The sequence below is a fragment of the Salvelinus alpinus genome, chromosome 15, assembly GCF_045679555.1.
Source record: "Salvelinus alpinus chromosome 15, SLU_Salpinus.1, whole genome shotgun sequence".
Lineage (NCBI taxonomy): Eukaryota > Metazoa > Chordata > Actinopteri > Salmoniformes > Salmonidae > Salvelinus > Salvelinus alpinus.
Window position 1 is genome coordinate 42,115,869 of NC_092100.1, and position 17,620 is coordinate 42,133,488.

Consider the following 17,620-nt stretch of genomic DNA (forward strand, 5'->3'; position numbering starts at 1 on the left):
GCTCTTCAACCGATCGCTGCCTGCACCTGCCCGCCTGTCCAACATCACTACTCTGGACGGCTCTGACTTAGAATATGTGGACAACTACAAATACCTAGGTGTCTGGTTAGACTGTAAACTCTCCTTCCAGACTCACATCAAACATCTCCAATCCAAAGTTAAATCTAGAATTGGCTTCCTATTCCGCAACAAAGCATCCTTCACTCATGCTGCCAAACATACCCTTGTAAAACTGACCATCCTACCAATCCTCGACTTCGGTGATGTCATTTACAAAATAGCCTCCAAAACCCTACTCAATAAATTGGATGCAGTCTATCACAGTACCATCCGTTTTGTCACCAAAGCCCCATATACTACCCACCACTGCGACCTGTACACTCTCGTTGGCTGGCCCTCGCTTCATACTCGTCGCCAAACCCACTGGCTCCAGGTCATCTACAAGACCCTGCTAGGTAAAGTCCCCCCTTATCTCAGCTCGCTGGTCACCATAGCAGCACCTACCTGTAGCACGCGCTCCAGCAGGTATATCTCTCTGGTCACCCCCAAAACCAATTCTTCCTTTGGCCGCCTCTCCTTCCAGTTCTCTGCTGCCAATGACTGGAACGAACTACAAAAATCTCTGAAACTGGAAACACTTATCTCCCTCACTAGCTTTAAGCACCAGCTGTCAGAGCAGCTCATAGATTACTGCACCTGTACATAGCCCATCTATAATTTAGCCCAAACAACTACCTCTTTACCTACTGTATTTATTTATTTTGCTCCTTTGCACCCCATTATTTCTATCTCTACTTTACACTTTCTTCCACTGCAAACAAACCATTTGTGTTTTTTTTTGTTTTTTTACTTGCTATATTGTATTTACTTCGCCACCATGGGCTTTTTATATTTTTATTTATTTATATATTTTGTTTGCCTTCACCTCCCTTATCTCACCTCACTTGCTCACATTGTATATAGACTTATTTTTCACTGTATTATTGACTGTATGTTTGTTTTACTCTATGTGTAACTATGTGTTGTTGTATGTGTCGAACTGCTTTGCTTTATCTTGGCCAGGTCGCAATTGTAAATGAGAACGTGTTCTCAATTTGCCTACCTGGTTAAATAAAGGTGAAATAAATAAATAAAAAATAGAATCAGCAATTTCCTGAAAGACAATGCCGTATACACTGAGTACACAAAACATTACGAACCTGCTCTTTCCATGACATGGGTGACATGGGTGAATCCAGGTGAAAAGTATGATCCCATACTGATCCACATCAAACCAGTGTAGATGAAGGGGAGGAGACAGGTTAAATGATTTTTAAGCCATGAGAAATGGATTATGTAAGTGTGCCATTCAGAGAGGGTTAATGGGCAAGACAAAATATTTAAGTACCTTTGAACAGGTTATGGTAGTAGGTGCCAGGCACACGATTTGAGTGCATTTGTCACGCTCAACAGTTTCCCGTGTGTATCAAGAATGGTCCACCACCCAATGGACATCCAGACAACTTGACAACTGTGGGAAGCATTGGAGTCAACACGGGCCAGCATCCCTGTGGACCGCTTCCGACAACTTGTAGTCCATTCCCCAATGCATTGAGGCTGTTCAGAGGGCAAAATATAATGTACATTACATATGCTATGTAAAAAAGCCTTTATAAATCAATTTCATTGATAGGTAGCGTGTTTAGGGATAGATAACATGTAAAGGAATGTTTGATAGTATGGGTGCTGTAACGAAAAGTGTTCTCATTGGACAAGTGCACGTATGTATGACCTGTTTCAAAGCGTTTCTCACAACGGAGCAGGTCCCAGGGCCATCCCCCAGGCCATGTGATCTCTCACAAGGGGGGATAAGATGAATCCGGGAACACCTCAGATCTCCAAATCAAAATTATATTGAGCATCTCTGATTTAACAAAGGTGAGCTCTGTTAGGGCCACAGAGGGCTCTGTTGGGGTAAAGGGAGTGGGATATCGATGTCATTCGAACATTTCCAATGTGTCCAAAGTGTCTGTGTGTTTATGGAGGAAACAGTACCCCACCAGTGCTGACACACACGTAAACAGCTGTTCTAAACATACTTACAGCGCAAACCCATCTTCCGCCGGAGGCTTAACAACCCTCTCTAGCCAGCAAATTATCCTAATTGGTTTCTATGCAATAGCCATGATGCAAATCTCTGGCTTCAGATTCCAATTAAGCACACAGACACATCTGTATTTACACTGGAGAGGATTATATAAGACAGGATGGAGGAGACATTGGTAAATAAAACACAGAACAGCCTTTTGTGAGTTGAACAGAAAATATGCAATTTATTGGTTTGCTTTGTCAATATATATCTGTTTTGGGGGTGGTTATGATAGACTAAATTTGTATTTAAATAAGTTAAAACCTTTCATTTTCACAATCGTGAGAGATATCAGTGGACTTGTTTGCTTTCCTCAACCTATCAGGAGACCCAAAAATCACAACAGTCAGAATGTTGAGAGGAATTTCTAAGTGCCGCTCACTCTGTCAGGGGTAGAATGAGTTATACAGAAGAAATGCAGTGCTTTTGATGGCCCATAATAAACACAAAATAAATTTACAAAAACATGTTAGAATTATCCAGGTGAAAGAATGAGAACTAATTGTGACATGGGTCATTGTATTGGGACTTGATATATGGGACTGGAATAGCCACTTTAGATACCAACTTGGTGTGTTAGAATAGCTCCCATGCAGCTCCCACCTCCCACAGGTTAACTGTTATGGTAACATTTGTCCGGGGCTCCACTACAGAACATAGACCTCTCCAGCAATAGTACACTTACACACCTCCATCCCAAAGCCTTATGAGTGATGATCAGGACATAGCATAGGTCATAAACAGTCAAAACGACTATATACAGGCCAATAGCACACCTAACATTGAAATGTGCATTGACAATGATCATTTAATTAAATTAACTGTCTGACCACTTCTCTCACAAGCATGAAATAGGCTTCATGATGGAAGTGTTTCCCTCGCTCTCCTTCACTCCCTCTTCATCCCCCTCTCAGTTCAGTGTCATGCGCTGTGGCCGCTCCAGGTTGGCACGGAACTTGTCCAGGAAGCGTGATGCCAGCTCGTCGTCCACAAGGCGCCCATCGCTGGACAGGGTGACGGTCATCAGCTGCTGGGTGCTCAGGGCACCGGTCTCCTCGGTCAGATGCAGCACAGCCCTTGATGTTCCCACAGCCAGGATACATGCCTGGGGAGGGTTGATCACCGCACTGAACTCACTGATGCCAAACATTCCCAGGTTAGAAATACTGTCAGAGAGAGCGAGAGAGAGAGATTTAATCTTTCATGCCAATAAAGCTCATTTGATTTGTGAGGAATTGGGAGGAATAAATAAATAGGAGAGATAGGAGAATGAGGGGGAGGTATGAGAGAGTGCGAGAGAGAACGAAGGGTGGTGAGTGAAGGGAGGGAAATGAGAGAGATAGGAGGCAATGGATATCCCATTATAAGTATGGCTCAGCCAGGGAAAACATGCAGACAATTAACCAAGGGGAGATTACAGTCAGAGATAACGGGGCCTTATTACTACCGATTCCTTGTTACTAATAAATTCAATACAACATATACTCACATCGTAAAGAAGGGTGAGAGGTGAATAAAACTGAATACAACAGAGCAGTGGAATATATAGGCGATAAAACGGAATACAAGAGGACACCAGAGGGAACATTTCCTCAACAGACAAAGACAATGTGACACTTCTAACAACAGAGGTGAACACAGAGAGAGACCATCCTAGCTCTGTGTCTGGTGAGCAATAACATCCATAGGCAATTTGCTGTGTGACTTAATGACATACAGGCCTTGGGGATGGATGGACGAATGGATAAAGTGAGGGATGGAACGCGGGAGGTAGTAAGCATATAAACTCAGCAAAACTGTGTTTATTTTCAGCAGACGTAATATGTGTAAATATTTGTATGAACACAACAAGATTCAACAACTGAGACAAACTGAACAAGTTCCACAGACATGTGACTAACAGAAATGGAATAATGTGTCTCGGAACAAAGGGGGGGTTCAAAATCAAAAGTAACAGTCAGTATCTGGTGTGGCCACCAACTGCACTAAGTACTACAGTACATCTCCTCCTCATGGACTGCATTAGATTTGCCAGTTCTTGCTGTGAGATGTTACCCCACTCTTCCACCAAGGCACCTGCAAGCTCCAGGACATTTCTGGGGGGAATGGGCCTAGCCCTCACCCTCCGATCCAACAGGACCCAGACGTGCTCAATGGGATTGAGATCCGGGCTCTTCGCTGGCCATGGCAGAACATGGACATTCTGGTCTTGCGGGAAATCACGCACAGAACGAGCAGTATGGCTGGTGGCATTGTCATGCTGGAGGGTCAGGTCAGGATGACCCTGCAGGATGTGTACCACATGAGGGAGGAGGATGTCTTCCCTGTAACGCACAGCGTTGAGATTGCCTGCATAACAACAAGCTCAGTCTGATGATGCTGTGACACACCGCCCCAGACCATGACGGACCCTCCACCTCCAAATCGATCCCGTTCCAGAGTACAGGCCTTGGTGTAACGCTCATTCCTTCGACGATAAACGCGACTCCGAACTTCACCCCCGGTGAGACAAAACCGCGACTCGTCAGTGAAGAGCACTTTTTGCCAGTCCTGTCTGGTCCAGCGACGGTGGCTTTGTGCTCATAGGCGACGTTGTTGCCGGTGATGTCTGGTGAGTACCTGCCTTACAACAGGCCTACAAGCCCTCAGTCCAGCATCTCTCAACCTGAGCACTGATGGAGGGATTGTGCATTCCTGGTGTAACTCGGGCAGGTGTGATGTTCGGATGTACCGATCCTGTGCAGGTGTTGTTACACGTGGTCTGCCACTGTGAGGACGATCAGCTGTCTGTCCTGTCTCCCCGTAGCGCTGTCTTAGGCGTCTCACAGTACGGACATTGCAATTTATTGCCCTGGCCACATCTGCAGTCCTCATGCCTCAGGCACGTTCACGCAGATGAGTAGGGACATTGGGCATCGTTCTTTTTGTTTTTCAGAGTCAGAAGAAAGGGCTCTTTAGTGTCCTAAGTTTTCATAACTGTGACCTTAACTGCCTACTGTCTGTAAGCTGTTGGTGTCTTAACGACCGTTCCACAGGTGCATGTTAATTAATTGTTTATGGTTCATTGAACAAGCATGGGAAACAGTGTTTAACCCCTTCACAATAAAGATCTGTGAAGTTACTTGGATTTTTACGAATTATCTTTGAAAGACAGGGTACTGAAAAAGGGATGTTTCTTTATTTGCTGAGTTTATCTTCAAGGAGAGATAGAGCTCACATCCTCTATAGGAATTAATTATCCTCCTCTCCGAGACAAAAACCCCATTTATGTCTAAAAGACCCCATTAATTTGAATGCATTAAAACAGCCCGCCCTCCCTCCACTGGAATGGATGGCCACGTAATTGATGGCTCTTGTCGTCTGGCCACATTCTCTTCATGCCTGCATGTGATAATGTAGACTATGCATAATATATGGACTAGCTATTATATGGGGCTGGGTTATAACTAATAGCAGGACATTTAGGACTGCTTCCCTATCAGCAGACCACTGAACTATACAGGAATTATTACCTCATGCCTGGTGCCAGGTACAAATCTTCCCCCGTGAATTAGTTCCCAATCGTTCTAAGATTGTGACGTCATGCTGTAAAATTTCTCCCTGCGTGAAAATGTTCCCAGTTCAATAATTGCACGTGCATCTCTTTATGTGGATGGCGGATGTCTCTCCCTCTACCTCAAACTGTTCCGTGGGAACGCACATTTACTTCACACATCTGCCAATCAATGCTGGCCAGGAGTATTGACCAATAACAAGATGCTTGTTGAGGTCAGCATATAAATACCCAGACTGCGCGTCAAAGTGCTGAGGGTTGATGTGAGGAGAGATTTTTTGCGTTTGCCAATTTTGATTGACAATGCATATTTGTTAATTTAACTAGCTATACACCTCTGAGAACAAGGTCACTCGACCAGTTTAGAGCTAATTACGCTAGTTAGCTAGCTAAGTCAAGGGCGAGGGGGTGTGAGAAATATCTGCAGGAGCTCAGCCATTCACACAGACGATTGTGCAATTAATGACTGGGAACATTTTCAAACTGTGAACATTTTTACAACATGACGTCAAAATCAGAACAATTGGGAACTAATTCATGCTGGGAAGATTTTTACATGACACCTGGCACAAACACGGCAGATAGTAATAATAGTGAAGTCGACGGTGATACAGACACAGCTATTGAGCACCTTGCTACCACACATGGTCTCCCACGCCGTAGACCTGTACGTCTGTATACTTAAATGTTGAAGAACATGTGAAGTGCTGAGTAGAACCTGAGTCAAAGATCAGTTCACCCAAAAATCGATAATTACATAGAGATCTGTTTTTGACAATATATCGTATAGTTTTGACATTATCGCAATATTATATTTGTGCTAGTTGGCTGTACCTGCACCAAAACTTCCTTCATAGCTTGTTCTCCATCTTTTGAAATATGGTGCCAACACTTATATTTCCATGACTGCTCAGAACTGTTTTTGTCATGGCTCTCTTGTTCCTCTGCAGCAGACGTAGTGCCTTCAGAAAGAATTCACACCCCCTGACTTTTTCCACATTTTGTTATGTAACCGCCTGACTTAAAAATGTATTAAATTCAGATGTGTCACTGGCCTAGACACTATACCCTATAATGTCAAAGTGGAATTCTGTTTTTAAAATTAACAAAATATGAAAAGATGTCTTCAGTCAATAAATATTCTACCCCTTTGTTATGGCAAGTGTAAATAAGTTCAGGAGAAAAAAAAGTGCTTATAAAGTGCATTCGGAAGGTGTTCAGACCCCTTGACTTGTTCTACATTTTGTTAAAGCCTTATTCTAAAATGGATTAAATACACAAATCTTAATATATATATTTTTTTTTTTTTATCAATCTACACCCCATAATGACAAAGTGAGAAGAATACCCTGAAATATCACATTTACATAAGTATTCAGACCCTTTACTCAGTACTTTGTTGAAGCACCTTTGGCAGCGATTCCAGCCTCAAGTCTTCTTGGGTATGACGCTACAAACTTGGCACACCTGTATTTGGGGAGTTTCTCCCATTCTTCTCTGCAGATCCTCTCAAGCTCTGTCAGGTTGGATGGAGCCTCGCTGCGCAGCTATTTTCAGGTAACTCCATAGATGTTCAATCGGGTTCAAGTCCGGGCTCTGGCTGGGCCACTCAAGGACATTCAGAGACCTGTCCGGAAGACACTCCTGACTTGCCTTGGCTGTTTGCTTAGGGTTGTCCTGTTGGAAGGTGAAGCTTTGCCCCAGTCTGAGGTCCTGAGCGCTCTGGAGCAGGTTTCCATCAAGTATATCTCTGTACTTTGCTCCGCTCATCTTTCCCTATATCCTGACAAGTGTGCTAAGGAAGTATTTACAAAAAAAAACTGAAGTAAAAAAATAAATAAAACATGTGAACCCAGGTCTGGAGGGTTGTATTAGTGGCCTATGGCAGCTGAGGCCTCACCCAGTCCCTGCCGCTGGATAACATCCCCACAGCATGATGCTGCCACCACCATGCTTCACCGTAGGGATGGTGCCAGGTTTCCTCCAGACATGACGCAAGGCAATCAGGCCAAAGAGTTCAATTGTGGTTTCATCAGGACAGAGAATTTTGTTTCTCATGGTCTGAGTCCTTTAGGTGACTTTTTGCAACTCTAAGCGGGCTGTCATGTGCCTTTTACTGAAGAGTGGCTTCCGTCTGGCCCCTCTACCATAACGGCCTGATTGGTGGAGTGCTGCAGAGATGGTTGTCCTTCTGGAAGGTTCTCCCATCTCCACAGAGGAACTCTGGAGCTCTGTCAGAGTGACCATTGGGTTCTTGGTCATCTCCCTGACGAAGGCCCTTCTCCCCCGTTTGCTCAGTTTGGCCGGGCGGCCAGCTCTAGGAAGAGTCTTGGTGGTAAATTAGATATCTGTATTTCACTTTCAATACATTTGCAAACATGTCTATAAACATGTTTTCATTATGGGGCATTGTGTGTAAATGGTTGAAGAAAAATAATTACTTAATCCATTTTGAATTAAGGCTGCAACAACAAAATGTGGACTAAGCAAGGGGTATGAATACTTTATGAAGGCAATGTATTGTGAATGTAAAGTCACTATAAAAATCAGTATCCAATCGCAATACATATAGAATCGCAATACATTTCGTATCGGCACCTAAATATTACGATAATATCGTATCGTGATGTCCCTGGCAATTCCCAGCCCTAATAGCAAGGGCGTGTTGTGTTTACCTGAAGGAGCCTCCCTGGTACTCATGAGGAAGCAGCTTCCCATTTCGAGCCTTCTGGGCCAGAGCCTGGAGAGAAGAGATAAGCATTTAGTCAGTCATCTAATGTAGTCAGATGATCTTCTGGACTTACTCTGAAATGAGATTGTCAGGGATAGGCCAGAATGTAAACCAGTTTAACTCAAATCAATGATCTACTGTCTAGAGGTGATGCTGGTTCAATCATATCTATCAAATCAGGTTTCTAGTAGTTCCAGTGATATCGTTGAACCATGAAGTCCATACTGTAATGTTGAAATGCTGACAACCTCCAACATGGCATGGTTAACATTCTAAAGGCAAACCTCACTCAGAGTTCATACTGTCAACACCCCAACTGCTTCACTAAAAGGGCTTCACACCAGAGCTTCTGTTAGCATCACTTAAATAAACCTAGGCATCAACACACACAGAGCTAGAGCAGAGTGCAGTTCAATACCACTCTGTTGAACCCCTTCGAAGGCAACACATTGCTTTTTCATTAACACAATGAGAGCTAAATTGGCTGAGCGGGAGGGAACACTGCAGGCTATTGCTTTTAATGAAGAATCCCACTAATTTAGAGTTAAAGGCTCTGCAAGGTCAATCTGTCATTTGCAGTGGCCATACAGCATTTACTGCGATACGGCCTCTGTAGAAGTCAAGTCATTCATACTACTTACGCTCTGCATTGTTAAAAAAATTAGGAGGCGCATGGCATCGCCATATGGAGCCCGATTTGGCCTCCGCAGGAGCCGCCATTGCGTCACACCCTCCATACGGAGCCTCGGGACAGCATTGCAGGATCGAGCATAAATCAGCTATTAGTCTTTAGAAGGATCCTAAGCAGGCCATCTGGGGTGAAATGTGACTGCACTAGACTAATGACAACAATATTCTGTTAAATGAACATTGTGTGTAAACAATCGACTCATCTTGATTTACAGCTCTGAATGCATGTCCTGTAGCCTATCATCTAAGTTTAACCCAGTTGACACCATTGTTGATTACAAGTCCAGGGTAAACTTCAAACACAGTAGTACTTTTGTATACTATACATTTTCCCTTTACTGGCTACAGTGGAGTGAGAGCCCAAGTTGCTGCTTCACCAAATGTATTAAGTGTGTCATCCTCCCTATTGACCTGAATCGACTAGACTGAGTAAGGGAGTTGACATGACTCAGTGAGCAGAGAAGACAGGAGAGCAGGTCTCTCATGTAATGGTGCTTTACAAACAATAACATGAAAACACACATTCCCTTCTTCAATCAGAAGTCAAAATAATCAATATGACGTATCATAATCCTACATACAACACTCATGTACGTCATGCTCATTCAAATTGAAATATGCTTTATAGATATTGCAGCGAAGCTGCTTTTATCTAAAACACTATGTCAAAAGACCCAGAGACGCAATAGAACACATGGGGAGCCATTTGCAATAAAAGCACTGAAAGGAGAAGCAATCATGTTTTCAGTGGATTCAGGCATGGTAGCCAGTGAGCGCTCTGTGTATTTTCCAGACCACATGTTGTATTCAATTAGCTGCTGATAAGGGGTTTACATTCTGCCCTAACTCAAACCAGGCTTCTGACTCATATTTAATGTGTAGTAAATGTGCATGAGAAAGAGAACAGTCTGAGTGTATATACATGGTTGTGTGTGTGTGTCTTGTTAGCGATTGTGTGCACTCTGGGGAGAGTCAATATTAGAGAACAGTAATGAGTTGTGGCGGGCCACAAAATGGGGAGCACATGTCCACCGCATCATTTGAGGGGATTTACATTGTCACTGCTGGTGACACAGCCTAATCACTAGCCTCTTGAGACAGAAGTCTATTTCTTAAGCTGGCACACCGGTGTGTTGTGTGCGTGAGAGCGAGCAAGAATGAATGTGCATGTACAAGTGTGTTTGAGCTCTCCCTCCCTCCCTCCCGCTCTCCCCAGCTGCAGGCAGTCACCTGAGGGTAAGGACTGACTAGTGGTTCTGTAGACTCCATTAGTGGCCTATGGCAGCTGAGGCCTCTGTACCCACCCCCACTATAAACCTCTTTATATACCTTCTACTGATCTACCATGGTGATATTTTCTCATCATATCCGTATGTATATTTATGTATAATTATGGCACAGTTGATAGCTGGATGCTGAAATGGAGATGGAGGGAACTTGAGTCTTAAATGTCCAATAACTCAGACAAATGCAGTGAAGAAAAATAAGTGTTAAGGAAGTATTTTCTAAAATAAACTGAAGTAAAAAATAAATAAAACAGGTGAACCCAGGTCTGGAGGGTTGTACTTCAGGCCTCTACCAAAGCATTATCTGCATTATTCTTTGCAGTTATTAAATCTTGCACAAATTATGTTGGTGTTGCTAGTGGATTGATAGAAGAAACCAAGTCTTAATGAATTGATGATACAGTACATGACCATCATGCAAACTGTGTCAAACAAGTACATTTTCTTCACATTGTGCTATTGTGTGTGTTTTTTCGCGTTTTGTCATTTATTTTGTACATAATGTTTCTGACCGAAAAGAGCTTCTGGATATTAGAACCGCGATTGCTCACCTTGTACAGGACAAAGATTTTTTCTTTGATGAGTCGGACGCAAAGGTTTTATTTCAGACACTGGACAAGGCCCTAATCCCTGTAATTCGCATGAAGAAGAGAGGGAGATATAGGCCGTAGGTTAAGGGTGCCTTGTAAGAATCTGACAGCGAGTGTGTAACCTGCCTCTACCATCCGTCCTCTTAGTCAATGTGCAATCATTGGATAATAAACTGGATGAGCTCCAATCAAGACTATCCTACCAACAGGACACTAAAAACTGTAATATCTTATGTTTCACCGAGTCGTGGCTGAACGACGACACAGATAACATACAGCTGGCGGGGTTCATGCTGCATCGACAAGATAGACCAGCTGCCTCCGGTAAGACAAGGGGTGGCGGTCTGTATCTATTTGTCAATAACAGCTGGTGCATGAAAATAGTCAAACACACTGAATCAAATACACTCCAATGCATTTAACCCAGGGATTTGAAAATATTTTCAAATCGTAGGCTATTTATAGGACCTTATTTGAAAATACTTCCAATAGAAGCAGTTGATTCGGGCCACATTACTTAAATACTGAAATACACAGAAAATAATTTATGGTATTTAAATAACAAATACACATGTATTTGAACCCAGATCTGCAATACTCCCTGGTCCCTGTCCAAGAAGGTAAATGCCACCAACCCTGCTAATGCGTTAACCTAGAGTGATTCAGAATGAGCCTCCACACTACAAGTCATTACCCAGCCTGACCTTTCTAAAGAAAGCTCCTGAGGAATGCAGTCTAAGTCAGTTTCAGAGCAAAGGGCTGCTGGTGATAGTACAGTCCTACACTAATTTTAGTGGAACTTTAATTTTAGTGTTTTGTAACTACTATTAAATAACGGAGACAGCTAATTCCATTTCAGATACTGTAACATTAACGATTGTAATCCCCTCCGGCCGGGATAGTTAGCAGCTCACTGGCATGTATTTCTCCAACAGTACATAAGGCCACCATTCTGAACTGTGAGCTCAACAGTGCCCGGGTATCGAACAACCCTACCTTGGCATTAGCTGAGATCTCCTGCACCCCCTTGTCAGCAGCGTTCGTGATGATGGGGGTGATGAGGCCCTGTGGGGTCGCCACAGCGATGGAGATGCTAATGGAGTCCAGTGCCTGAGGCCCCTCCCCCGACCAGGTCACGTTGACCTCCGGCAGCTCCTGAAGGCAAAGGTCAGGTCAGATTTTGTCAGAGGAGATTAGACACTGAGGACGAGAAGAGGACTGAGGGGGAGAGAGAGTGGAAGGGTGGAAGAGAAGGGGATAAAGGAAGACAGACTCAATGACTCTTAGAATCACCTACATTTACACATACCCAGAACTTGCCTTAGTGAGAAGGTGCTGCCAGCAATGGACAATATACAAACAAAATGCAGACAGTCCACAGACATCATACAGACTATACAATATCAGAACAGTAAACATAAAACTCTGGAGTATAGGCTGATTACAGTGGGAATATACAGGTACCTGACAAAATAAAGGAAACGCCAACAATAGGGCGTTGGGCCACCACCGCTTCAATGCACCTTGGCATAGACGCTACAAGTGTCTGGAACTCTATTGGAGGGATGCGACACCATTCTAACATGAGAAATTCCATAATTTGGTGCTTTGTTGGTGGTAGAAAACACTGTCTCATTCGCCGCTCTAGAATCTCCCATAAGTGTTTATTGGTGTTGAGATTTGGTGACTGAGACAGGCATGGCATATGGTTTACATGTTTTTCATGCTCATCAACCCAATCAGTGACCACTTGTGCCCTGTGGATGGAGGCAAAGCCATGGTAGCCAAAAGGATGGCCTTCCCAGCATTTTTAGACATGACCCTAAGCATGACGGAATGTTAATTGCTTAATTAACACAAGAACCACACCTTTTTGGAAGCACCTATTTTCAATATAGAGTCCATTGTAGTGCTCATTTTCTCAAATGTTTCCATTATTTTGGAAGTTACCTGTACAATTTACAGCGGGATATATCAATATAAGCAGATATACACACACATAACCCCATAATGACAAAGCAAAGACAGGCATAGGATAAGATATCTGGGGTGAGATTTCCTGTGTGTGTTCATGATGTTCATGCTTTTGCAGTCTATAGACATATTGATGTAATATTTCTATACATTTTATTCTGACTAACTTTACAAACTTCCTCAGAAGGTGAATATATGTACTATTCCCAAGTACTCTGAAGGCCCTTTTCTGGAGGTGAAATCACAACCGCACTGTGAAATAACTCTTGCACTTGACTTTTTTTGCTAGCACTGACTTTACTGAAGAAAAATAATAAGATCGTCTTCTAAATGACTAAAATGTAAATGTAAAAGCCTCCATATACGTAATTGACATCTGATAACAGCCAGGTTGTATGTCACCTTGCCAATGAAGATATTTCCCCCTTACCCAAAGGGTTTCCCACTGCTTGTCTACATACAGTGCATTCGGAGAGTATTCAGACCACTTGACTTTTTCCACATTTTGATACATTACAACTTTATTCTAAAATGGATTATATATATATATTTTAAAAAATCCTCAATCTACACACATTACCCCACAATGACAAAGCGAAAAAAAAAAAGGAAATACCTTACTTACATAACAGTTGAAGTCAGAAGTTTACATACACTAAGGTTGTAGTCATTAAAACTCGTTTTTCAACCACGCCACAAATTTCTTGTTAACAGACTATAGTTTTGGCAAGTCGGTTAGGATTTTCCAACAATTGTTTACAGACAGATTAATTCACTGTATCACAATTCCAGTGGGTCAGAAGTTAAAATAAACTAAGTTGACGGTGCCTTTAAAGAGTTTGGAAAATTCCAGAAAATTATGTCATGGCTTTAGAAGCTTCTGATAGGCTAATTGACATAATTTGAGTCAATTGGAGGTGTACCAGTGGATGTATTTCAAGGCCTACCTTCAAACTCGCTTGACATCATGGGAAAATTAAAAGAAATCAGCCAAGACCGCCACAAGTCTGATTGTAGACCGCCACAAGTCTGGTTCATCCTTGGGAGCAATTTCCAAACGCCTGAAGGTACCATGTTCATCTGTACAAACAATAGTACGCCAGCATAAACGCCATGGGACCACGCAGCCGTCATACCGCTCAGGAAGGAGATGCGTTCTTCCTCCTAGAGATGAACATACTTTGGTGCAAATCAATCCCAGAACAACAGCAAAGGACCTTGTGAAGATGCTGGAGGAAACAGGTACAAAACTATCTATATCCACAGTTAAACGAGTCCTATATCGACATAACCTGAAGGGCCGCTCAGCAAGGAAGAAGCCACTGCTCCAAAACCAGCATAAAAAAGCCAGACTACAGTTTGCAACTGCAGATGGGGACAAAGATCATACTTTTTGGAGAAATGTCCTCTGGTCTGATGAAACAAAAATAGAACTGTTGGGCCATAATGACCATCATTATGTTAGGAGGAAAAAGGGGGAGGCTTGCAAGCCGAAGAACACCATCCCAACAGTGAAGCACGGGGGTGGCAGCATCATGTTTGGCGGTGCTTTGCTGCAGGAGGGACTGGTGCACTTCACAAAATAGATAGTATCATGAGGGAGGAACATTATGTGGATGTATTGAAGCAACATCTCAAGACATCAGTCAGGAAGTTAAAGCTTGGTCGCAAATGGGTCTTACAAATGGACAAGCTTACTTCCAAAGTTGTGTCAAAATGGCTTAAGGACAACAAAGTCCAAAGTCTTTCTTAAGATAATTGTGTAGTCTAGAGTAATTGTCGAGGTTACCTAGCCAGCTACACTTTCAAACAAAGTCAACAACGCAGCCACTGCTAGCTAGCCTATTTCACCAGCCAGCAGTACTATATCGTTTTAGTCAATAAGATTTTTTGCAACGTAAGCTTAACTTTCTGAACATTCGAGACGTGTAGTCCACTTGTCATTCCAATCTCCTTTGCATTAGCGTAGCCTCTTCTGTAGCCTGTCAACTATGTGTCTGTCTATCCCTGTTCTCTCCTCTCTGCACAGACCATACAAACGCTTCACACCGCGTGGCCGCTGCTACTCTAACCTGGTGGTACCAGCGCGCACGACCCACGTGGAGTTCCAGGTCTCAGGCAGCCTCTGGAACTGCCGATCTGCGGCCAACAAGGCAGAGTTCATCTCAGCCTATGCTTCCCTCCAGTCCCTCGACTTCTTGGCACTGACGGAAACATGGATTACCAATGATAACACTGCTACTTCTACTGCTCTCTCCTCGTCTGCCCACGTGTTCTCGCACACCCCGAGAGCTTCTGGTCAGCGGGGTGGTGGCACTGGGATCCTCATCTCTCCCAAGTGGACATTTTCTCTTTCTCCCCTGACCCATCTGTCTATCGCCTCCTTTGAATTCCATGCTGTCACAGTTACCAGCCCTTTCAAGCTTAACATCCTTATCATTTATCGCCCTCCAGGTTCCCTTGGAGAGTTCATCAATGAGCTTGACGCCCTGATAAGTTCCTTTCCTGAGGATGGCTCACCTCTCACAGTTCTGGGTGACTTTAACCTCCCCACGTCTACCTTTGACTCATTCCTCTCTGCCTCCTTCTTTCCACTCCTCTCCTCTTTTGACCTCACCCTCTCACCTTCCCCCCCTACTCACAAGGCAGGCAATACGCTTGACCTCATCTTTACTAGATGCTGTTCTTCCACTAATCTCATTGCAACTCCCCTCCAAGTCTCCGACCACTACCTTGTATCCTTTTCCCTCTCGCTCTCATCCAACACTTCCCACACTGCCCCTACTCGGATGGTATCGCGCCGTCCCAACCTTCGCTCTCTCTCCCCCGCTACTCTCTCCTCTTCCATCCTATCATCTCTTCCCTCTGCTCAAACCTTCTCCAACCTATCTCCTGATTCTGCCTCCTCAACCCTCCTCTCCTCTCTTTCTGCATCCTTTGACTCTCTATGTCCCCTATCCTCCAGGCCGGCTCGGTCCTCCCCTCCTGCTCCGTGGCTCGACGACTCATTGCGAGCTCACAGAACAGGGCTCCGGGCAGCCGAGCGGAAATGGAGGAAAACTCGCCTCCCTGCGGACCTGGCATCCTTTCACTCCCTCCTCTCTACATTCTCCTCTTCTGTCTCTGCTGCTAAAGCCAATTTCTACCACTCTAAATTCCAAGCATCTGCCTCTAACCCTAGGAAGCTCTTTGCCGCCACCTCCTCCCTCCTGAATCCTCCTCCCCCTCCTCCCTCTCTGCGGATGACTTCGTCAACCATTTTGAAAAGAAGGTCGACGACATCCGATCCTCGTTTGCTAAGTCAAACGACACCGCTGGTTCTGCTCACACTGCCCTACCCTGTGCTTTGACCTCTTTCTCCCCTCTCTCTCCAGATGAAATCTCGCGTCTTGTGACGGCCGGCCGCCCAACAACCTGCCCCCTTGACCCTATCCCCTCCTCTCATCTCCAGACCATTTCCGGAGACCTTCTCCCTTACCTCACCTCGCTCATCAACTCATCCTTGACCGCTGGCTACGTCCCTTCCGTCTTCAAGAGAGCGAGAGTTGCACCCCTTCTGAAAGAACCTACACTCGATCCCTCCGATGTCAATAACTACAGACCAGTATCCCTTCTTTCTTTTCTCTCCAAAACTCTTGAACGTGCCGTCCTTGGCCAGCTCTCCTGCTATCTCTCTCAGAATGACCTTCTTGATCCAAATCAGTCAGGTTTCAAGACTAGTTATTCAACTGAGACTGCTCTTCTCTGTGTCACGGAGGCGCTCCGCACTGCTAAAGCTAACTCTCTCTCCTCTGCTCTCATCCTTCTAGACCTATCGGCTGCCTTTGATACTGTGAACCATCAGATCCTCCTCTCCACCCTCTTCGAGCTGGGCATCTCCGGCAAGGTCCACGCTTGGATTGCGTCCTACCTGACAGGTCGCTCCTACCAGGTGGCGTGGCGAGAATCTGTCTCCGCACCACGTGCTCTCACCACTGGTGTCCCCCAGGGCTCTGTTCTAGGCCCTCTCCTATTCTCGCTATACACCAAGTCACTTGGCTCTGTCATATCCTCACATGGTCTCTCCTATCATTGCTATGCAGACGACACACAATTAATCTTCTCCTTTCCCCCCTCTGATAACCAGGTGGTGAATCGCATCTCTGCATGTCTGGCAGACATATCAGTGTGGATGACGGATCACCACCTCAAGCTGAACCTCGGCAAGACGGAGCTGCTCTTCCTCCCGGGGAAGGACTGCCCGTTCCATGATCTCGCCATCACGGTTGACAACTCCATTGTGTCCTCCTCCCAGAGTGCTAAGAACCTTGGCGTGATCCTGGACAACACCCTGTCGTTCTCAACTAACATCAAGGCGGTAACCCGTTCCTGTAGGTTCATGCTCTACAACATTCGCAGAGTACGACCCTGCCTCACGCAGGAAGCGGCGCAGGTCCTAATCCAGGCACTTGTCATCTCCCGTCTGGATTACTGCAACTCGCTGTTGGCTGGGCTCCCTGCCTGTGCCATTAAACCCCTACAACTCATCCAGAACGCCGCAGCCCGTCTGGTGTTCAACTTTCCCAAGTTCTCTCACGTCACCCCGCTCCTCCGCTCTCTCCACTGGCTTCCAGTTGAAGCTCGCATCCGCTACAAGACCATGGTGCTTGCCTACGGAGCTGTGAGGGG

General features: G+C 44.7%; 1 protein-coding gene across 1 annotated transcript in view; it reads right to left on the bottom strand.

The window, feature by feature from the left end:
- Nucleotides 1-2,283: 2,283 nt before the first annotated feature.
- pdhx (pyruvate dehydrogenase complex component X) overlaps nucleotides 2,284-17,620 on the bottom strand; it is a 72,532-nt gene continuing 57,195 nt past the window's right edge. Inside the window, exons 9-11 of the mRNA XM_071343686.1 lie at nucleotides 11,975-12,133; nucleotides 8,357-8,421; nucleotides 2,284-3,294 (exon numbers count right to left, since the gene is read on the bottom strand). Coding sequence (XP_071199787.1) covers nucleotides 3,039-3,294; nucleotides 8,357-8,421; nucleotides 11,975-12,133 — 480 coding nt within the window. The 3' untranslated portion in view covers nucleotides 2,284-3,038. The remainder of the gene's footprint in view (nucleotides 3,295-8,356; nucleotides 8,422-11,974; nucleotides 12,134-17,620) is intronic.